A 21,701-nucleotide genomic window follows, 5' to 3' on the forward strand; every position below is an offset into this window, starting at 1 on the left:
GACTGAGTATTAAAGACAATTAACATTTACTGAATATGTATTTTGTGAATCATAATACTGTGAGCTTAAATATTTTTGCTTTACTTAATATGAACACAAACATTATATGATGTCAGTTAAAACCAATATGAGATCTAATTTTTCAATTATAGATATTTTAAATATAATTACCTATCATCCCTTACTATTTCTAAATTTAGTTTCTGACTTCATTCAGACCTTAAAATCTTGGATTCCCTTTACCTTTCTGTTTTTCTAACCTATGAGCTCCTACTAATACTCTCAATTACCAAATGGTACCAAAACCCACTACATATTCATGGTTTCCTATGGTGTATACAGGTACAGACTCTCTCAAGAAGGATAACAAAAGAAAATAGAAACAGTGTGTGCCTGCAAAGAAGCAAAGAAAAAGCAGGGTCTGAGATGAAAAGGACCTGACTTCTTTCCATTGTCTATTCTTTACTGGTTCTCTAGTTCTTTTCCTTTCTTTCCGTGTTTCTTTGTTTCTTTCTTTTTCTTTCTGTTAATCTTGTGTATGCATTACCCATGCAAAAGTAAATAAGAAACATTTTAAGAAAGTTAAAAAACAAAAAAAGTTATAAATTTATGGTTTACAAATTCTATGTACAGGGAATAGATGTGATCAATTCATAATTTTCTCTGAAAGCTATAATAATGCTATCTATCCCTGCTACATCTTTAGTCTCTGTTATCCTCCATTGGTTTTCTGTTAAACAATATCTAGAAAATATTATCTGGTCTACAAGATATCTGGTCTATCAAGAAATAATGTAAGGAGATTACTGATCAATGGTAAATACCAGGAGAGGATATGTGAGTGGGAAATACTGGTTGTCTTTTTTTTTTTTTTTTAATGTTTATTTATTTGTGAGAAAGACAGAGACAGAGTGTGAGTGGGGAGGAGCAGAGAGACAGAAGGAGACACAGAATCTGAAGCAGGCTCCAGGCTCTGAGCTGTTAGCACAGAGCCCAATTCAGGGCTCAAACTCAGGAATGACGAGATCATGACCTGAGCCAAAGTCAGATGCCTAACCAACTAAGCCATGCAGGCACCCCCTGATTGTCTTTTTGACATATTTACCATATTTTTGACATACTTTACCATATTCCCCAGCTATTCAAATCAGGAGGGCAGCCACCCAGGAACTTTTAATAAGACAGAGGGCATTAGTCTGTAGTCTTCCAAATTAAATACCCTCCTGTTCCTGGCCATCCTCCACTTCCCATGCCTCTAGGACACGCCACAACAATCCAATATAACTAAGATACATTAATGGTAAGAAAACAGACGTTGTGACACTACAATCAGCTCCCACATCTGTTGCTAAAAGACACAGATTTCAGAGGAACACTCATGGGAACCTTTAAGAATGCATAGAAAACGCATAAAAGTAAAGGAAGCACACTGGCATGCTACAGGTAGAATCCATTTTGCTTGACTCACAGAGTATTTTTAAATGTAGGAAATTTCACCAAAAACTGTATTTCTAGCTTCTCTTGAAAATTCTGAAACATCTACCAACAAGAACCACCATTCCTTAACGGCAATAATGAGCTGGAGCTTTCAACTGAATTTGTTCATTTTACCAGAGTCCTCGTGATTTCTTTTCTTATAGCCAACCCACGTAACTCTTTTATATGGCCTATGGGCCTCTATATCATTTAAGTTTGACACTCAAATTTGCATTAAACTCAAGAAGCCAGAGCTATACTTACCAAGTACAGAGATCTGAGGGAGAAGAGGAATGGCAGCCATTCCACCTCAGCCCCTACTGATGAACACAGACTATATGTACGTGCTTCCAGAGACACAAAAGCTAGCCACTTTCCAGAGCAAGTTGCCTCCATAATTCACCATTTCTGTAGAAGCTCACTCCTCCTAGCTTTGGTCTTCCTTGCTTACTAAGTCTTTGCCTCTCTCTAAACCCACACTCAATTCTTATTATCAGAATAGAATCTCAGGTGCTCCTTGTTTTGATTCAGGCACAGTTCTCCAGGTCAAATCCTCTGTGATTTTAAGCAGAATTTCGTATCAGTTCTCTGATTCCAAGTATTCAGAGATGCAAGTTAATACTTTCATCTTTTCCCAATTAGATCCTTCCAAGAGGGAAGGAAGATTAGAGAAGGCAGTCATTAATAGTTAATTAACAATCAAATATGCTGGAATAACATGAAAATGGAAAAACAGATTATCTAGAGAAAGCAGAAGAAAAGTTTCTTTAAGCACCAAATAATTTCTATTTCAGATACCCTCTCAGTCCTGAAGAATAGGATTCTTTACAAGGCACAAATGTATCATTTATAACTGTACAATGGACAGATAGTCCACATGGAAATCTTGCTAGAAAACACAGATTTCAGAGGAACACTGAAAAGGCTAGGGAAAACAGGACTATAGATGTAGTCTATTACCTTTTATATAATCTCATGTCTTTTCTCTAAGAATCAAATTTATCAACACCACCTCCAGAATGACTTCACTAGAACCATGCTAATTTAAAGCAGACAATTCTTCATGTATGAAAACTTCTGACAAATTAGCAGAGCCCTCTGCAGGTCCTCTGTCCCCCTCTCTCTCTCTGCCCCACTCACACTATCTCTCTCAAAAATAAATTAACATTAAAACATTTTAATTAAAAAAGAAGAAGAAACCTTCTGACAAGTGCCAGCATTTGGGCATGCAAAGATAAACATGTCACAGTTATAACTCTCCTCTGATTTCAGATAAGTAGAGTCTTAGTATGATTCTTGATATTTACGAAACCCATTCAAAACACTACTTTTAAACATTTATCCAATACATTCCTTAATGACTCAAAAACCAAAAGCAGTATCATTGATCATAACATACAAAATGAAGTTAATTTGCCAATGTATCAATTCTGAAAGATAATTTTTCTAGATGACTTAAAAGAAAAGACTTGTTTCTGGAATGCCTGGTGGCTCAGGTGGTTAAGCTTCTGACTTCAGCTCAGGTCACGATCTCAGTTTGTGAGTTCAAACCCAACAACAGGCTCACTGCTGTCAGTGCAGAGCCCGCTTGGGATCCTCTGTTCCCCTTCTCTCTGCCCCTCCCCAGCTCGCACACACAAGCCGTTGCTCACGTGAGCTCGCTCTCTCTCTCTCTCTCTCTCTCTCTCTCAACAGTAAGTAAATGTTAAAAAAAATTTTTTTAAAGAAAGAAAAGATTGCTTCTGGGGTGCCTGGCCGTGTCAGTCAGGTAAGTATTGGACTCTTGCTTTCAGCTCAGGTCACAATCTCACAATTCCTGGGTTCAGGACCCAAGTTGGTCTCTGCACTGACAGTACACAGCCTGCTTGGGATTCACTCTCTCAAAATAAATAAATAAACTTAAAAAGAAGACTGTTTACTTTATACTCTTATGTATCTGCGTGAATTCTATTTTTAAAAAACATTTATTCATTTTTGAGAGAGTGCGAATCAAATGTTATATAAAGCCATAACATTTTCTAAACTCATCTCTGTATTTCCAGTGTTGAGTCCAGTCAAACCTCTTGTTTACTGGACCTATCTAGACCTCTAACTCACAAGAGGTTCCAATTTAATATGCTAGATCAAATCTAAGCCAAGAACTCTAGCGATATCAGAAACCTAAAACACCACCAGGTTCCTGCCTTGCAGCCCAATTCCTAACAAGTAAGATATTTTCAGATAGAAGGCCAAAATGATGTTAGAAGATACCACTAAATTATTGTTCAAACACTGATAGCCTGCACTTAAGCTCAAACAATCAAACCACTTGATAACTATCTATGATAGAAATCCAGCACTGTACTTTCCCCATTAATCCCTTTCCAATACACTGGATGAACTTCTCAAAATTGACAAATGAAGTTTAATCAAACAATCAGTGATGTTACTAAGGCAAGAATATTGCCTCAGTTGTCAAGACAGACCATTTCTACCACAAGAAAACTCCATAATCTTAAAATAGCATTATGATACCTTATCAAAAACATTTCGGTATATGATGTAATATTCATCAGCAGGTCCTTCCTCATTACAGCCCACTCTTTCAGTTTCTGTAATTATGTATCTTTGCATACTTTCCAAAAATTCCTTGTCACTTCTACTAATGATAGGAGGGAGAACTGCATGTTTATTTATTTCTTGGACCGACATATGTCACAATCTGCACACTGGTTCACCAGAGAACAGTGAAGCCTCGACTGGCTTTTGCAACAAAGCCAAAACTTTGATAAGCCTGAAAGAAAAAAAGACCAACGATTAATCTGAAGCTTAAAATAAAATTAATATTTATTAAAATAAATTAAGTCATTTCTAATAAATTTATAAAAAATTAAATCTGGCCTAAAAATGTATTTTTCATGGGAAAAAACTTCCCATGAAACTCTGAGATAAATATTTCAACCTATGAATTAAAAAGTCTATTTACTGTCAAGTGCTATACCTCTAGGGTAGAAATACCAAACACCAGTCAATAAAGTGCTCTTTTCTTAGTAACCAAGCCTCCGTATCATGTAATTGGATGATTCTGTATGTTTAATTTAATATTTCTAACAGAACTTTTACCATTTTGTTTCACATGGGAAAACTAATTTGGAAGCCTCCTCGTGACACAAACAAGGTCAAATACTTCTCTACCTGTGTGCTTAGTTGGCCCAGGCATAGTCACGATAGCTACAAATAACTCATGACTTTATTTTATAATAAACTTTATTATAATTCTATCTTTAATATAAATGTACTAACTAAAAGTATGAAGTCAGACCTTCTGCTAAAATCCATCCATCAGTGATACTGAAGATAACAAACAGTCTTTTTCTGAGTACAGTTTCAAGCAGCTACATTCCATTGCTCTTTTAGTAAAGAATCAAGGGGCGCCTGGGTGGCTCAGTTGGTTAGGCATCCGACTTTGGCTCAGGTCATGAGCTTACAGTTCGTGGGTTTGAGCCCTGCATCAGGTTCTGTGCTGACAGCCTAGAGCCTGAAGCCTGCTTCTGATTCTGCGTCTTCCCCCTCCTTGCCCCTTCTCTGCTTGCACTCTGTTTCTGTCTCTCTCTCTCTCTCAAAAAGAAACATTAAAAAAGAAAATAAAGAATCATTATCCAGTTAGAGTTAGATACAGAAGTTGGTTCCTGAAAACTATTCACATTAACATCAAACAGAATCCATAATTTGCTCAAAAATGCCTAACTCTTCCCAAGTCCCATGAACTTGCTCTCTTACCTGAGGGTCTCATGTAATTCTCTACCCATTTCTGTATTCCCTCTCTCCATCCTTACCACGCCCTGTCCCCACCAAGGTACACTCGTACTACCACTCTCATTCACTCGCCTTTACTCATTTTTCAGATTTCAGTTTACACAGCTCTAGGAAAGCTGCCCTGAATTCCCTTAAACTTGGTCAAGTTGTATATTCTCCCATAATACTGTGAACTTGCTCTGTCATGGTATTATCACTTAGCCACTCTGTAAGAGAAACTTTCTGTTTACATTCTCTATCTCTACCAGTAGGCAGGAACCAAAATGTTCATATTTCCCAATATCCTTCCCTACCTATAAGCATTCCAGTGCATAGTAGTTTCTAGTAGAATATATACTAAAAACATGCTTAATAATCAATAATTACTGAGCAATAATCTGGTCTGCTCAGAAGACATGACTTGTGGTGCTCTCAAACCAGAACACGGTGGTGTTCTAAAGTGACTGTTCCTCAGCATGTACAAAATGCCCCAGGGCCACATAAAACAACTCAGATTACCTTTCACTCATTCATTCATGTTAGACACATAAGGATACAGAGAAAACAAGTGACAAATGTTCCCAGTCAAACCTATTGGGTCTAGTTAAATGAGCCATTGCTACAGAGCAGAGAGGGCATTGTGACAGAGGTGGACACATTGCACTCCAAAAGCCTGAGAGATACCTCACTAGTCTGTGGGAGAGGGCAGGGAAACATCAGGTAAAATACCTAATGGAACTGTCCCAAGTGCAATGTTTATGTTGGGCTGCATGTATTTATTCAATAAATGTTTGGGGGGGGGGTCACCTACTGTGTCTGCCACTATTCTAGACATTAGAGATACAGCATCAAACAAAATAAAGTCTCTAACCTCCTGAAGGTTACATTCAAACCGAGAGACAGACAACACACAAAATACAGATGACACATGGGAGTAAACAGTTGTATAAATAAATAAATAAAACAAGGAATGGGAACTAGAAAGGAAGGTGGGAGGATGCTACTTTATACAAGGCATTAAGGTGGGAAAGAGGAAAGCCCTCACTGGTAAGGTCACATTTTAGAAATCTGAAAAAAGTAGCGTGAAGATTCCTGAGAAGAGTGGTTGATGCATACAGAGCAGCAAGCCCAAATCTTCAAAGCAGAACAGCATGTGTGACAAACAGCAAGAAGGCCAGCAGGGCTAGGAGAGAATGGGAAAGGGAGAGAAAAGATAAGGTCAGAGAGGTAGCTGCCAGATCACGTAAAATAGAAGCCCTCGAAGGCAGGACCACTCCCAGCCCATGCAGCACCTTTGTGCAGGTTAGAAAAAGGTGCCACTTTCACTAGGCAGACTTGGCAAGAGGAACAATGAGCTGGATCATGGCCTTGTGGTTCCAGGGCTGGAGCAACAACCTCACTTATAGGAATTTATTCTTAACTCTGAATGAGATGGGAAGCCACTGGAGGGCTGTGAGCAGAAGAGTGACATCTGACATACATACATTTCCTGCTGCTCTGTGAAGACAAGGGGCAAAGCTGGAAGCACTGTTAGGAGGCTATGCAATGATCTGGGCAAAATATAAGGGTGGCGTGAATCGGGGTGGTAACAGTAGAGGTGGTGAGAAGTGTTCTGTACATTGAAAATAAAGCCAAGAAGATTCACTGTGCATATGAGGGTAGGGGGATATGAGAGAACAATCGAGGATGACCATAAAGTTTTCGGCCTTAGTGATGATAAGATAGGAATTTATCAGTCATGTGCATACAAATGGTATTTAAAAGTTATGAGACAGAATGAAAATGACCCGGGAAATGTCAACAAAGCAGAAGTCCAAGGACTGGGCCTTGGAAGCACTCCAAAGTTTAGAGGTCTGGTAGATCAAGAGGAAGCAACAAAAAAGCCTGGAAAAGACCATCAAGGGAAGGAGAAGTGAGAGACGTATCCTGGAAGTCAGGAGGAAAAGCATTTCAAAGAGGGAGGGAGTAATCAACTATGTCAAATGTTGATTTGATCAAATAAGATTAAATGACCAGTGAATTTAGCAACATGGGGGTGATTAGTGACCACAAGAGCTATTCCATTGCTTGGTAGAGACAGAAGCTTGATAGTAGATTCATTTAATGGAAGGGGAAAACTGGAGACAATGAGCATAGGAAACTCTTTGAAGGTCTTTTGTTGTAAAGATGGGGACTAGCTGGCAGAATATGAGACGAAGAATGTTCTAAGAAAAAGAAATGGATTTTTTAGAAGTGCCAAAGCATGAGAAAGCATAAGTTATGTACCTCAATTAGCTTAGTCATTCAAGCGTAAAGTATGTAATGGGTGTGATAGATTAGGCTATAAGGAAGGCAGAGTCTGAATATCATATTGAAGAATTTGGATTTTATCCTTGAAGGTGAAGTAGAATATGACATAATTACCTTTACTTTTTAGAATGTTTTGGAGGCAAAAGTGAGGGTCGGTTAGAAAAGGAGAAAGACTGAAGGCAGGTTAGAAGTTAGATTGACTCGGGGCACCTGGGTGTCTCAGTCAGTTGGGCGTCCGACTTCTGCTCAGGTCATTATCTCATGGTTTGTGGGTGTGAGCCCCAACTTGGGCTCTGTGCTGACAGCTCAGCTCAGAGCCTGGAACCTGCTTCAGACTTTGTGTCTCCCTCTCTCTCTGCCCCTCCTCCACTCACGCACGCTCTCTCTCGCTCTCTCTCAAAAATAAATAACCATTAAAAAATTAAAAAAAGAAAAAAGAAGTTAGATTAACTTTTCCAGGAGAATAATAAGGACGGCCTGAATTTGAGGTTGAGGATGGAGATGCAGAGAGGCATGGAAAGATAAAAAGAGAAGGCATTAGGGAAGGTACATTAACAAAGGATTCCGTGGTTCGCACAGTGAAGAAAGGCAAGAGGAAGGTGTAACTTGCTTCTAATTGGTCCGCGGAACTAGGAGAGAACCCTACACATACTCCAAAATCTTCCTCTTGGTACCTTCACAAACGAAATGTCCCCACCTGGAAATTCTACAACTAAATAATCATTCTGCAGGTTCTTTCCCACATGACTTCATCTGAAAAGTTGAAAACTCCTGAGATTTTCAACATGTTAAACTGTTTCTCACTTAGGAGTCCTACACCTACACAATGCCCAGAACCTTACTCAAACTAGGACAGATTTGGGGATTGAAGACGAGGAACGGCTACAGGACAGAAAAAGATAAACCCAAGGGTTCTTTTGGTTTTTTTTTTTTTTTTCAACGTTTATTTACTTTTGGGACAGAGAGAGACAGAGCATGAACGGGGGAGGGGCAGAGAGAGAGGGAGACACAGAATCGGAAACAGGCTCCAGGCTCTGAGCCATCAGCCCAGAGCCTGACGCGGGACTCGAACTCACGGACCGCGAGATCGTGACCTGGCTGAAGTCGGACGCTTAGCCGACTGCGCCACCCAGGCGCCCCAACCCAAGGGTTTTAAGATACTACCTATCTTTCGGTCTGCCTGGAGCTGGCCACAGGAATTCCCTTCTCCCGGAGGCCAAATCATCTGATGGTTGGTCGCTTATCCTCCGCCCCTCACCACCTCTGTATGTAAGTGAACGGTACCTTCGTTCCCCGATCCCTTCTTCTCCCGACTCTTAACCTTTCCTCCTAGTCATTTCCGACCCGTTTCCACCTTCCCCGAAACCATTACTTCCCCAGGGCCTTGCTCCCTTCTCACCTTAATCCCTTTCTCCAAACACTGACTCCAGCGCTTGGAGACAGTAACTAGGGAACCGGGGGTGTGGAACTGCATCTTGGGACAAGTAGTCCAAACTAAAAGAAATCAGTATAAAACTACAATTCCCAGAAGACACTTCCTTTTCCTCCCCTTTCCTCAATGAGGCCCCCTCAACCCCACCCCCTTTTAAAGACCCTACTAGCCTCGTGGCTTGTATGGCAAAAGCCTTTTAAAGCCATTGTTATTTGTTTAAATCTACTATTTCGACAGCATTCTGAGGGTTAAAGTGAGAAATAAGTTCATGGTAGAGAGGAGAAATGAGGTTCGCGCCCTAGTCTGGAATGTTGTTAGACAGCCGCCGTGACAGCAGTACGGCATTTGGGGTGGCCACCTACGAGGTGGGGCCTCTGGCGGGGGCGCCGGGAAACCCCGTGGGCCGGCGCGTAGCTTTCCTTTCCGATCCGCCATCTGCGGTGAGTGTGTGCTCCTGGGCCTCTCTCCGCCCAGCGGCCTACCGGGCGCTCTCTTCTGTTTCCCCAGGTCTGACTTCTCTCTTTTTTCTTTCTTTTTTTTTTTTTTTTTTTTTTGGCTCAACCTCAGGTGGAACCGCCGCCAAGATGCAGATTTTCGTGAAGACCCTTACGGGGAAGACTATCACTCTTGAGGTATGGCCAGGTGGCGTGAGGAAGTCAAGGCCTGAATGTGGGCCTGAAGTGGAGTTAGGGACCCGTGCCGCTTTCTGTAGCAGAATGTTTGGAAGTCTGGGTTCAGAAGACTGGCTCTGAGTTGAGGCTTTGCTGAGTAGGGGCCTAGGGCTGACTTTAGATAACTGAAGAGTGGGCACTCTCCTCTCCAGTGGTTCTGGCCAGGTAGTCAAAGTCGGGCTCCTGCGGAGGGGGAAGGAGGCGCTCCCACGGGTGGGGGCGAACACGTGTGGCCCAGCCGCCGCCGCCCGCCTGCCCTGGGCTCAGGAAGTGTGCACGCCAGCAGCGGACCTGGCAGGGGTTGCTTGCACCCTGGATAAGTGATCAGCTCTGTTGGGTAGGCTTCCGCCTTCCACCAGCTTGGTTTGGGGGTAACTTTAAAGTTGAACTGGGTAAGGGGTCTGGGTGGTTCAGTCGCTTAAGCTTCCGGCATGGGGCTCTTTGCTGACTGCTCAGCCTGCAGCCTGCTTCGGATTCAGTGTCTCCCTCTAGCTCTCTGCCCCTCCCCCGCTCGATCGCGCCCATTTTCTAAAAAAAATAAACATTAAAAAAATTAAATTGGGCATTTATTCTAGTTTCTTAATATTATCAATATATTTTCATTTTAAAATTTTTAGGTCGAACCTTCAGATACAATAGAAAATGTGAAGGCCAAGATTCAGGATAAGGAAGGCAAGTAATACTGCCCAGTTCAGAGAAATTAACCTGTACTGGCGCCGGTCTACTTACTAGACATACCTGCTGTGGGTGGGATGGAAAGAGGTCGAAATGACAAAGTCAAATGCTTTTGAAATAATAAATATTATGAGCATGGAGCCAAAAAGGGGTGCACTTCACATGTGTGAATTTGGGCGAGCTATTTAATTCTCTCCATGCATTTCTTTAGCTGTAAAATGAAGATACTACTATTAACACGTATGGTCATTAGGATTAAATGAGTTAACTTATACAAGCATTTAAAACCATGCCTAGCTTATAGTGACTGCTATTAGTACCCTTTATTTGATTAAGGATTATTTATAAATCTTAAGCAGATATGCGTCTTCTGATGTGACTGTTTTATTAGGAATTCCTCCTGATCAGCAGAGATTGATCTTTGCTGGCAAGCAACTGGAAGATGGACGTACTTTGTCTGACTACAACATTCAAAAGGTCTGTTTGGAGGACAGAGCAGTCCTTTAAATATAAATCTTATTTTGTAAGTTTTGACCATACAAAAGTGGGGGCCAATAGCATTAGATTAGCAGTAGGTTCTTAGTGACCCCTGCGTTAACATTTCACAAGCACTGTTACAGTTTCTCACATTCTGGATTTTGTGGATTGCATTCCTGGTGTGATACAATGTGTTTTTTGATCTCCCTATAAACAAGTAGTTAATATTCCCTCACAACTTCCTGTTCTCTGGTATTGTGTACTTCTTAGCCATCCAGTTAGAAGATGCATGATGCTAGTTGCCCTTTCTTAATGGAATGTGAACATTAATCATTTTAAAGCCTGTTTCATACTTTCATTAATAGGAGTCCACTCTTCATCTTGTGTTGAGACTTCGTGGTGGTGCTAAGAAAAGGAAGAAGAAGTCTTACACCACTCCCAAGAAGAATAAGCATAAGAGAAAGAAGGTTAAATTGGCCGTCCTGAAATACTATAAGGTGAGCCAAGTTAGAATAAGTTTCTATCTGTGGATTAATAAATTTTGTTTGCACCTCTGGTTTCAAACTCAAGTTTTATTTAAATTCTAATTAATTAACTTGTAATATTGGTTTCAGGAATAGGGTTTAGTGATTCATCACTTACATATAACACCCAGTGTTGATCATAAACAAGTACCCTCCTTAATGCCCATCACCCATTTAGCCCATCTCCCACCCGTGTCCCTCCATCAATCCTTTTGGTTCGCTATAGTTACGGTTTGCTTCCCTTCCCCCCCACCCCAAGATGTTCATCTGTTTTGTGGTATCAAACTCTTTAAAAGCTTTGTTCCTGTTTGGTGTTTGAACAAGCTTCATATGATGGGCTTCACTTTAAGCTGCTTGTTCCAAATTAAAGTTCTGATTTTGAAGTCAGATCTGGGTTTAGGTCTTAGATCTGTCCACCACTTGCAAGACTGAACTGTACTGAGTGTGTGAACTTTAATGAGGTTGAATATTTTGAGTCCCTTAACTTAGACATCAGAATACATTGTAAAATTACCTTAACAGCAGGTTTGTACTTTTTAGGTGGATGAGAATGGCAAAATCAGTCGCCTTCGTCGGGAGTGCCCTTCAGATGAATGTGGTGCTGGAGTTTTTATGGCTAGCCACTTTGATAGACATTATTGTGGCAAATGTTGTCTGACCTACTGCTTCAACAAACCCGAAGACAAGTAACTGTATATGGGTTAATAAAAGACATGAACTAACATTCAATTGTTGAAATTTTTTAGTCACTTAAAGAGTGGTTTTTAAGTATCAAATTGAAGATCACACCATTTTCTTTGATAAACTACATATACTTTGGCAGAATTAGGTTGTATTTAGTATCAACTGTCTAGATACAAGCCAGTTTGTATTTCTGTTAATTTTTAACATAGGCACTGTTAACATTTGGACCAGATAAATTTTTGTTGTGGGGGTTGTGCATCATAGGCCTCTCTCTACCCACCTGATGCTGGTAGCACACCGTTTCCACCAAGTGTATCCAAACACTGCCAAATGATCCTGGGATGGTAGGGTGGAGGCTGTCCATTCCCCCCACCCCCGCCGACTTGAGAAACACTGGTATGAATGGGTGTTACACCTTGCCTTAAAAAGAGACTACAACATATTTGTTTCATATATAAATATAAAAGCTAAGTTATCCTGAGTCCCTGGGTGGTTTGGCTGGTATATTTGCAGTGTACAGTACATGGGAACATTCTTATTGAATGTTGAGTGTGAAATCTTAGAACTTTAAACTATTTGTTCACTAGTACTGTTAATGTTGAGAAAGTTTTAAGCAATATTTGGCACTATATTTTTCCCATGAGCTAAATTGAGGGAGTTTTGCTTGTTTTGATACCACTCAACGAAAACATGCAACGGACTTACTACGTTCAATGGCACTGATAATGAACAATTCCCTTTTACCATGTCATACCATTCTTAACAGGATTTCTACTTGGAGGCATCCTTAAATAACGTTTCCTATCTCTGTAGCATTTTGACAAGTTATCCATGTTAACACCTGGTAGAGCTACTTGGGTATTTTTTGGCCAGAAGTGAATTCTTCCCTTCACTAAAGCATAACTAGTCGTTCTATAATAAAGCAAGATACTTGTTTTTAAATTTATTTTTTAAAATAATCTCTGCACCCAACATAGGGTTCAAACTTCAGACCCTGAGATCAAGAGTCAACAAACTCTACCCACTGAGCCAGCCAGGCACCCCATTAATTGTTAACATTTTTAATGGAATTTTAAAATCCTGGATTCCAAGAAGTCTTAGCTGGAACTTCTTTTTCTTCATAACAAACAATTTCATCTCCCACTTTAAATTCTACCTTTTCTTCATCCAAACTGAGACCACAGTCCATTCCAGTTTTGATGACTGAAATGTCATCTTTATGGTGTTTCAATGAGGTTAATGAGCCTTAAAATATAAAAACAAAAAAACAAGGTAGGTATATTCAACAAATTATACCTGCTAAGTGCTATACAGTCTGATGTTAAAAGGAAAATTACCCTGAAAGTCCTAAATTTTACAGTCCTATCATGTTAAATGATGGAACTAAATACTAGGGAAACCAAAGAAAAATGGTTTGCTGTAAGCAAGATGTGATTTATAGGGAAAGAACTAAATCTCCCATTTCAAAGGTTAGACTAACTTTGCAGAGGATGGCATTGTACTCAAGATTTAAAGAATGAGATAATCCAGGATAAAAGACATTGCAGGCAAAAGGTCAAGGTAAGCCAAGTACAATGCTGTAGATCAGGGGTAGGAGACAGCTGGAAGGGTAATTTGCAGCCAATTTTTAGAAGCTTAGGAAACTAGATTACTGATTTATCAGGCTTGTTACAGGTTATATAGATTACCAGGCAGGACTAAAAATCCTGGAAGAGACATCAGGACTAGTAAGGGAGGGAGCCTGTCACCTGGAGACGAGGTTTGAGTTAACAAAAGGTAACAGCCTGAACCAGGATATGGGAGTGAGATTTTAGGTGGTTACATGGAATCAGTACGTTTGGGTGACTGGATTTAATATTATAGAAACAGAAAGTGATCTTGCTTACCCTTCCAAATAACATGTCCATTACGGATTAATTTAAATTTTTTCTGCTTTTCTAACTGACCCTTTTGGACTCTGCAGCCAGCCACAGGAACTTTTTTCTTCCCTTCTGTTACAGAGAAGGTAGCTAGTATACAAGCCTCACCTTTAGAAAGAAGAGAACATTAGATGCACACAAAACAAAAGATTCTGAGAAATACATAATTTCACATATTCTGCAGAGCAAGAATTAAAGGTGTGAGAAAAATACAAACTCATGTACTGAAATCCTGTTTTTCTCTGACTCTACCAACTTTATTTTCCTGACTGCTCATAGAAACATAAACATGAAAATCCTTGGGTTTTCTTGGAAAAGAACCTACTTGCCTAAAAAAATGAACAAGGGAAAAAGAAATTCACTTTTTTAGCTGAAAATGCACTAGAAGATAACAATTTACTGTCTGCTTTATGAAAACCTAGTTTTCACCTGTCCCTCAATATATTATTCTTGAAGAGAACATCTGTCATCACCTAATTTTAATCTCCCCATTGATAATTTATATTCACTTAAATACTGATTCTGTGACTCAGCTTAAAGCTTAATTTTTTTTCACTGAAAATTAAATTCCAATAATGACATGGTATCACACACTATAATATACCGATTTACTGGGGTTAGTGTTATTTGGCTGATGGAAACCCTTGTATGACTCAAAAGTTTTCCAAATTGTGCCTTAGCACAAGAACATACAAATCTCTGTATGATCATGTTTAGCAGATCAGAAAAGCCTAAAATAAATCTCTGGATGGGGCGCCTGGGTGGCGCAGTCGGTTAAGCGTCCGACTTCAGCCAGGTCACGATCTCGCGGTCCGTGAGTTCGAGCCCCGCGTCAGGCTCTGGGCTGATGGCTCAGAGCCTGGAGCCTGTTTCCGATTCTGTGTCTCCCTCTCTCTCTGCCCCTCCCCCGTTCATGCTCTGTCTCTCTCTGTCCCAAAAATAAATAAACGTTGAAAAAAAAATAAAATAAAATAAAATAAATCTCTGGACCATAAGAACAGATAAAACGATTCAGTCCATCTCAAATAAATTTAGGCTTCCATCTGGCCAAGGGATATGCTAGAAAGAATATTTCTAAATATGTGATATTGAAATGTAAAATTAACTATTCTCATGGTGGACTTCTCGGCCAACTCCAGGACAAAATCAGTGGCTCCTTCCAGAACACTATATAATCTTCATGCATCCCATCCCAGTCTAATTTGTGTTATAATAGTTGATGTCTAAACCTTAGGGCAAGTTCTTACTGCCTAACTTGCCTTTGTATCCTCAGGGCCAAAGCATAGGCTGCAGAGGGCAGGTTTATAATACATAGGAAGTTACATTGAATATATCATTTTTTCTAGGACACAGGCCATTTATTGGAACAGTGAAGGTATTTCAACAGTGAACTATAATTCCCCTAAACTTTGCTTTCAAGTGTTCTTCACAGCACCTAAGATATGAATGTATATTATACAGTGAACACTCACCAATTGGATGCTCTTCCACAATGCAAGGCAATCTGCTGCTCAGTTCTTCCTGCAAATCTTCAATTAGGCGGTAAATGATTTTGTGAAGTTTAATTTTTACTCCTTTTTTTGTAGCAGACTTCTGGATAACATTGCCTGCATTCACATTGAAGCCATATATAACACCTGGGAAGCAGAAATAGAATCAATAAAGTAGCACAAATACTGTATTAAGGACTTTTCTTTCAAGCAGAAACTCAAATCTAAATAGTTTTATTTCGGGCAGCCTGAGTGGCTCAGTAAGTTAAGCTAAGCGTCGGACTCCTGGTTGCAGCTTAGGTCATGATCTCTTGGTTTGTGGGATTGAGCCCCGTGTCTGGCTCTGTGCTAACACCATAGAACCCGCTTGGGATTCTCTCTCTCCCTCTCTCTCTCTGCCCCTCCCTTGCTCACTTGCATGCTCTCTCTCAAAATACACTTAAAAACAAAAAGGTTTTAGGGGTGCCTGGGTGACTCAGTCAGTTAAGCGTCCAACTTCGGCTCAGGTCATGATCTCACAGTTCATGGGTTCAAGCCCCATGTTGGGCTCTCTGCTGACAGCTTGGAGCTTGAAGCCTGCTTCAGATTCTGTGTCCCTCTCTCTCTGCCCCTCCCCTGCTCATGCTTTCTCTCTCAAGAATAAATATTAAAAAAAAAGTTTTATTTCCTTCTATGTAAATTAAAAGGGGTGATGAAAAATTCTGTAATTTTTTCTCATGAAAACTAGTAAATTTTCAAATTAACCAAAGGATTTTACAAATACTATTGTAGCTTGTTTAACAAGGAAAACTTCTTTATAATTTTTAAACCCATTAATTTAAGAGACAAAAGTACCCATACTGTGCAAGGCAGTACGCTAAACAAAACTTTGATTTTTATACCAGAGAAATAAGAAAACAAAAATTGAATAGGGCTGAAATATTTTTACATTATTTTAATAACAATTGTATTACTAAATTATAAACTTACTGTCTACAACTTTTTGTGGTTTATTCTTAGATATTCAGCTGGCCAAAAGATGCTCCAAAATAGTTACTAAATTGGTAAAGTTTAAGAGTTATTTAAGAAATGAAAGAAATTCTATGGAGTTGACTATTTTGCCAAAGAACAAATAATATATTTAACAGCAAATACCTTAGAACGAATAAAAAGCAAAACACTCCTGGCCTTAAACAAGTGATAAAAATGAAAGCAAACAAGTTAATCAAGAGAAAGACACAACCACCTTGAAAGTTTTATCATTAAGAAATCATTTAACACGCTACCTGCATTATATAGTATAGTGCTAGGCTGGTCAATGCCTAGAAAATACTTTGAATTAGCCAGTACTGGGGCACCTGGGTGGCTCAGTCAGTTAAGCGTCCGACTTCAACTCAGGTCACAAGTTGGAGCCGCACATTAGGCTCTGTGCTGATAGCTCAGAGCCTGGAGCCTGCTTCAGATTCTGTGTCTCCCTCTCTCTGCCCCTCCCCTGCTCACGCTTTGTCTCTCTCTCTCTCTCTCTCTCTCAAAAATAGATAAAAACATTAAAAAAAATTTTTTTAATTAAAAATAAATAAAAATTAAAAATGAATTAACCATAACCAGCATTACTATTTAGTAGAAGTAACATCTAATTCTAAATAAGTACAGTCATTAAGTACCTCCTTCCTAAGTGATTCATTAATTAATAAAATGTTGGTGCCTTGCTAGGTGTTAGACTTAAAGTGAGTCATGAGTCACCTTTTTGTATATCGTAAGTTCAACTAATAGTCCAGTCCCCCTACCTTCTAGGCATTTAATTAAAGCTAAAAACTGTTTGCTTCAATAGTGCATATACTAAAGCCAAAAACAGCTTTTAATCTAAGAAAGATTTATATAATTATCAATAGACAAAAAACAGGTAGACAAAAGTAAAAGATGAAGTAAAATACTGAACAGGCTGATTACAGTGTCAGGAGCATTCAAAAGTCTAAATAAAAGATACAGAGAACCAACCTTGGGTTGGGTGGGGAAATGGGAAAGGCAGTAATTATCTTTATTTATAAATAAATAAGTAAGTAAGTAAGTAAAATCAAAAAACCTTCTGGGACTTGAAAGAGTTCCCCAAGGTTGTAGTGTGAAAACAATGAGTGAAGTTATGGCTGCAATACTGCGCATCCCACTGAGCTCAAAGGCTGGGACTCCACTAGAGCAGGAAGGGTGATGCTGATAAGGGTAAAGGGCAAGTTGATTAGCCAAGCTACAAAAGACTGAAGGTAATGGTTCACAGTGTGTTCTAGGGAACACAGTTAAACAAACAGGAAATAGAAATCTTACCATGAAATGTTTCAGCAAGGTTAACATCATTTTCACTGACATCACCCACACCAAAATGTACTAATTCAAGTTCACACTCATGTGAAGCATCATAGGTATCCATAATGTTCACAATGGCCTCAACAGAACCATCAACATCACCTAAAAAAGTTTGAAATTACTGGTGTTAAGAGTTAGACATTAACAGACACAAAATGACAAAAATCTATTTAAAGTCATAATAGGAATGGCATTTACCACTTTTATTTAGGTTTAGCATTATAAACATCTATTTAACTTAAGTATTTAGAACCAAAAGTACATTTACAACAAAACATCAAGAAAAATGTTTATTAAAATCTCTCCCAGTGAGTCATCCAGAGTTCATGAGTTCAAGCCCCATATCAGGCTTTCTGCTGTCAGCACAGAGCCCACTTGGGATCCTCTATCCCCCTCTCTGCCCCTCCCCTGCTCGTGTTCTCTCTCTAAAAAAGAAATAAACATTAAAAAAAACAAAAAACAAAACAAAACACCTCTCCCCCAGTGAGACATGGGCAAAAAGGAGGGCAAAAGTTACAACCTTCCAGTCATAAATAAGTCATGGGGATGTAATGTACAGTACAGTGACTATAGTTAATAATACTATATTATACATTTGAAAGTTGCTAAAAGAGTAGATCTTAAAAGTTCTTATCACAAGAAAAAAAAGTTTTGTGACTGTGTATGGTGATTAGACTTACTGTGGTGGTCATTTTGCAATATATACAAATATGAAATCACTGCTATATACCTGAAACTAACATAATGTTATATGTCAATTACACATCAATAAAATAAATCTCCCCCAAAATATCAAAATAATTTTAGCTTAAATTTAATGGCCCAAATTAATTGTGAGAATGAAGAAATACACATATTTATAATACAAAAATGAGTAATGAAGTAAAATCTTTCCAAAGTCACCTTTAATAATTATAGGAAGTACATTTGAATCCTTTTCTTCTTTCTCTTTTGTCTTTAAGGGTTTTTGTTCTTTTTTTTCTTGGTACTTTAGAAATGATCTCTCCTTCCAATGCAAAGTGCCATATTTCTCACGGGCTTTCCGATGTGCTTCTTGGTGTTCCTTTCGCTTTTCTTCTATTATTTTCAGATTCTCTTTGTTTTTCTCCTGTTGTTGCTCATACTTCCGCCAGTCAACAACTTCACGTGCCCTAGGCTTTATAGGGGAAAAAACAGGCATTATTTAAAGAGAAACCAGCATCTTATGGATTAAAAACGCTTGATGTTTTTCCCCAACTTAGCTTGGTCTAACTCATATATGAAACCACTAATTTTATAAATTTTGATAAACTTATAAAACTTTAATCTAGGGTCTTTGTATACACAGATGATTTAATTTTTAAATATTACCTCAAATTTTTAAAAATTCCATAGCCAAGTTATAAAATGGCACCACTGGCCCTCTCATAAGCCTTTATAGTCTATACTTATTTGTTAACACAAATATACTTATTTGGTAGAAAATCAGAGAATATTTAAAATCACTGTATCCCACGATATATCACAGTGAAACTGGCAAGATACAAAAAAAAGAGAGAATTCTGAAAGCAGCTAGGGACAAACAGGTCCTACTTAACCTACAAGGGAAGACACATAAGGGTCATAGCAGACCTGCCCACTGAAACATTGCAGGCCAGAAGGGAGTGGCAAGAAATATTCAATGTGCTGAATAGGAAAAATATGCAGCCAAGAATCCTTTATCCAGCAACGCTGTCATTCAAAGTAGAAGGAGAGATACAGGCTTTCCCAGACAAACAAAAACTGAAGGAGTTCATGACCACTAAACCAGCCCTGCAAGAAATCCTAGGGTTACCCTGTTGAGTGGAAAGCAGCAAAGACTACAAAAGACCAAAGACAACACCACAAGCATGAAACCTACAGATAACACAATGACACTAAATCCATATCTTCCAACAATAACTCTGAATGTAAATGGACTAAATGCCCCAATCAAAAGACACAAGGTATCATTGTGTCTAAAGACACAATGGATAAAAAAAGAAGATCCATCTATATGCTGCCTACAAGAGACTCATTTTAGACCTGAGGACACATTCAGATTCAAAGTGAGGGGATGGAGAACCATCTATCACACTATCGGATGTCAAAAGAAAGCCTGAGTAGCCATACTAACATCACACAAACTAGATTTTATTTATTTAAAAAAATTTTTTTTAATGTTTTAATTTTATTTTTGAGAGAGAGAGACAGAGTGTGAGTGGGACAGGGGCAGAGAGAGAGGGGGACACAGAATCTGAAGCAGGCTCCAGGCTCTGAGCTGTTGGCACAGAGCCTGATGTGGGGCTCGAACTCACAGACCGTGAAATCGTGACCTGAATTGAAGTCAGACGCTTAACTGACTCAGCCACCCAGGTGCCCCCCACACAAACTAGATTTTAAAACAAAGACTGTAAGAAGAGATGAAGAAGGGCATTATATCATAATTAAGGGGTGTATCCATCAAGAAGAGCTAATGATTATAAATGTTTATGCCCCTAACTTGAAATGCCCAAATATATAAATCAGTTCATCACAAACATAAGCAAGCTTATTGGTAATAATACTGTAATTGTAGGTGACTATAATACTCCACTTACAACAATGGACAGATAATCCAGGCAGAAAATCAATAAGCAAACAATGGCTTTGAATGATACACTGGACCAGATGGACTTTGACAGATATATTCAGAACTTTTCATCCAAAAGCAGTACATTCTTCTCAAGTACACATGGAACATTCTCCCAAAGAGATTACATACTGGGTCACAAAACAGCCTTCAACAAATATAAAAGGATGGAGATCATACCATATATATTTTCAGACCACAACGCTAAGAAACTTGAAATCAACCACAAGAAAAAATTTGGAAAGCCTCCAAACATATGGTGGTTAAAGAACATACTACTAAAGAATTAATGGGTCAATCGGGAAATTTAAAGAAGAAATTAAAATATATATGGAAACAAATGAAAATGAAAACACAACAGTCCAAACCATTTGGGATGCAACAAAGGCAGTCCTCAGAGGAAAATACATCACAATCCAGGCCCATCTCAACAAGCAAGAAAAATCCCAAATACAGACTCTAACCTCACACCTAAAGGAACTAGAAACAGAGTGCAAAGAAAACCCAAGCAGAAGAGAAATGATAAGGATTAGAGCAGAAATAAACAATATAGAATTAAAAAAAACAAACAAACAGTAGAACAGATCAATGAATCTAAGAGCTGTTTTGAAAGAACAAACAAAATTGATAAACTCCTAGCCAGACTTCTCAAAAGAAAAGAGAGAGGACCCAAATAAATAAAATCACAAATGAAAGAGGAGAGATCACAACCAACACCACAGAAATACAAACAATTATTAGTGAATACTATGAAAAATTATATGCCAACAAACTGGACAATCTGGAAGAAATGGACAAATTCCTAGACACCCACACACTCCCAAAACTAAAATGGGAAGAAACAGAAAATTTGAACAGACCCATAACCAGTGAAGAAATTGAATCGGTTATCAAAAACCTCCCAACAAGTAAGAGTCCTGGTCTAGATGGCTTCCAAAGGGAATTCTACCAGACATTTAAAACAGAGTTAATACCTATTCTGCTCATGCTGTTCCAAAAAACAGAAATAAAAGGAAAGCTTCTGGACTCATTCTATGAAGCCAGCATTACCTTGATTCCCAAACCAGACAAAGACCCCACTAAAAAGGAGAATTACAGGCCAATTTCCCTGAAGAACACAGATGCAAAAATTCTCAACAAGATACTAGCAAATCGAATTCAACAGTGTATTAAAAGAATTATTCACCATGATCAAGTGAGATTCATTCCTGGGCTGCATGCCTGGTTCAATACTCACAAATCAATGTGATTCATCACATTAACAGAAGAAAGGATAAGAACCACATGACCCTGTCAACAGATGCAGAAAAAGCATTTGACAAAA

The 21,701-nt window shown here is 38.8% G+C and overlaps 3 protein-coding genes across 20 annotated transcripts in view; 1 reads left to right on the forward strand and 2 right to left on the reverse strand.

Moving 5' to 3' along the window:
- The window catches only part of CLHC1 (clathrin heavy chain linker domain containing 1), a 51,662-nt gene extending 42,569 nt beyond the window's left edge, over positions 1-9,093 (reverse strand). For 4 of the 13 annotated variants that reach the window (XM_045054227.1, XM_003984007.4, XR_006595577.1 and 1 more), the window contains exons 1-2: positions 8,939-9,093; positions 3,991-4,249 (exon numbers count right to left, since the gene is read on the reverse strand). In XM_045054227.1, coding sequence (XP_044910162.1) covers positions 3,991-4,167 — 177 coding nt within the window. In that variant the 5' untranslated portion in view covers positions 4,168-4,249; positions 8,939-9,093. The other 9 variants (XM_045054225.1, XM_045054224.1, XM_019827218.3 and 6 more) reach the window with 9 other exon arrangements.
- A 256-nt stretch (positions 9,094-9,349) lies between these two features.
- Positions 9,350-12,042, forward strand: RPS27A (ribosomal protein S27a). Its single transcript, XM_003984008.6, has 6 exons — positions 9,350-9,411; positions 9,539-9,603; positions 10,260-10,314; positions 10,709-10,794; positions 11,160-11,291; positions 11,859-12,042. Exons 2-6 carry the CDS (start codon positions 9,556-9,558, stop codon positions 12,006-12,008), a joined length of 471 nt encoding a protein of 156 aa, XP_003984057.1. The 5' UTR covers positions 9,350-9,411; positions 9,539-9,555; the 3' UTR covers positions 12,009-12,042.
- Positions 12,043-13,047: 1,005 nt separating this feature from the next.
- The window catches only part of MTIF2 (mitochondrial translational initiation factor 2), a 28,513-nt gene continuing 19,859 nt past the window's right edge, over positions 13,048-21,701 (reverse strand). For all 6 annotated transcript variants that reach the window (XM_006930105.4, XM_019827213.2, XM_019827212.2 and 3 more), the window contains 5 exons: positions 18,652-18,904; positions 17,710-17,850; positions 15,394-15,558; positions 13,889-14,029; positions 13,048-13,247 (listed from right to left, as the gene is read on the reverse strand). In XM_006930105.4, the coding sequence (XP_006930167.2) occupies positions 13,075-13,247; positions 13,889-14,029; positions 15,394-15,558; positions 17,710-17,850; positions 18,652-18,904 (873 nt within the window). In that variant the 3' untranslated portion in view covers positions 13,048-13,074. The remainder of the gene's footprint in view (positions 13,248-13,888; positions 14,030-15,393; positions 15,559-17,709; positions 17,851-18,651; positions 18,905-21,701) is intronic.

This window comes from Felis catus, chromosome A3 (genome assembly GCF_018350175.1).
Source record: "Felis catus isolate Fca126 chromosome A3, F.catus_Fca126_mat1.0, whole genome shotgun sequence".
Lineage (NCBI taxonomy): Eukaryota > Metazoa > Chordata > Mammalia > Carnivora > Felidae > Felis > Felis catus.

Excerpts from the sequence above, each read along its gene's own strand:
- RPS27A (XM_003984008.6), top strand. The coding sequence starts at position 9,556 with ATGCAGATTTTCGTGAAGACCCTTACGGGGAAGACTATCACTCTTGAG. Across the intron at positions 9,604-10,259 it reads GGAAGACTATCACTCTTGAG|GTCGAACCTTCAGATACAAT; the intron begins GTATGGCCAGGT and ends TAAAATTTTTAG. Across the intron at positions 11,292-11,858 it reads CCGTCCTGAAATACTATAAG|GTGGATGAGAATGGCAAAAT; the intron begins GTGAGCCAAGTT and ends TGTACTTTTTAG.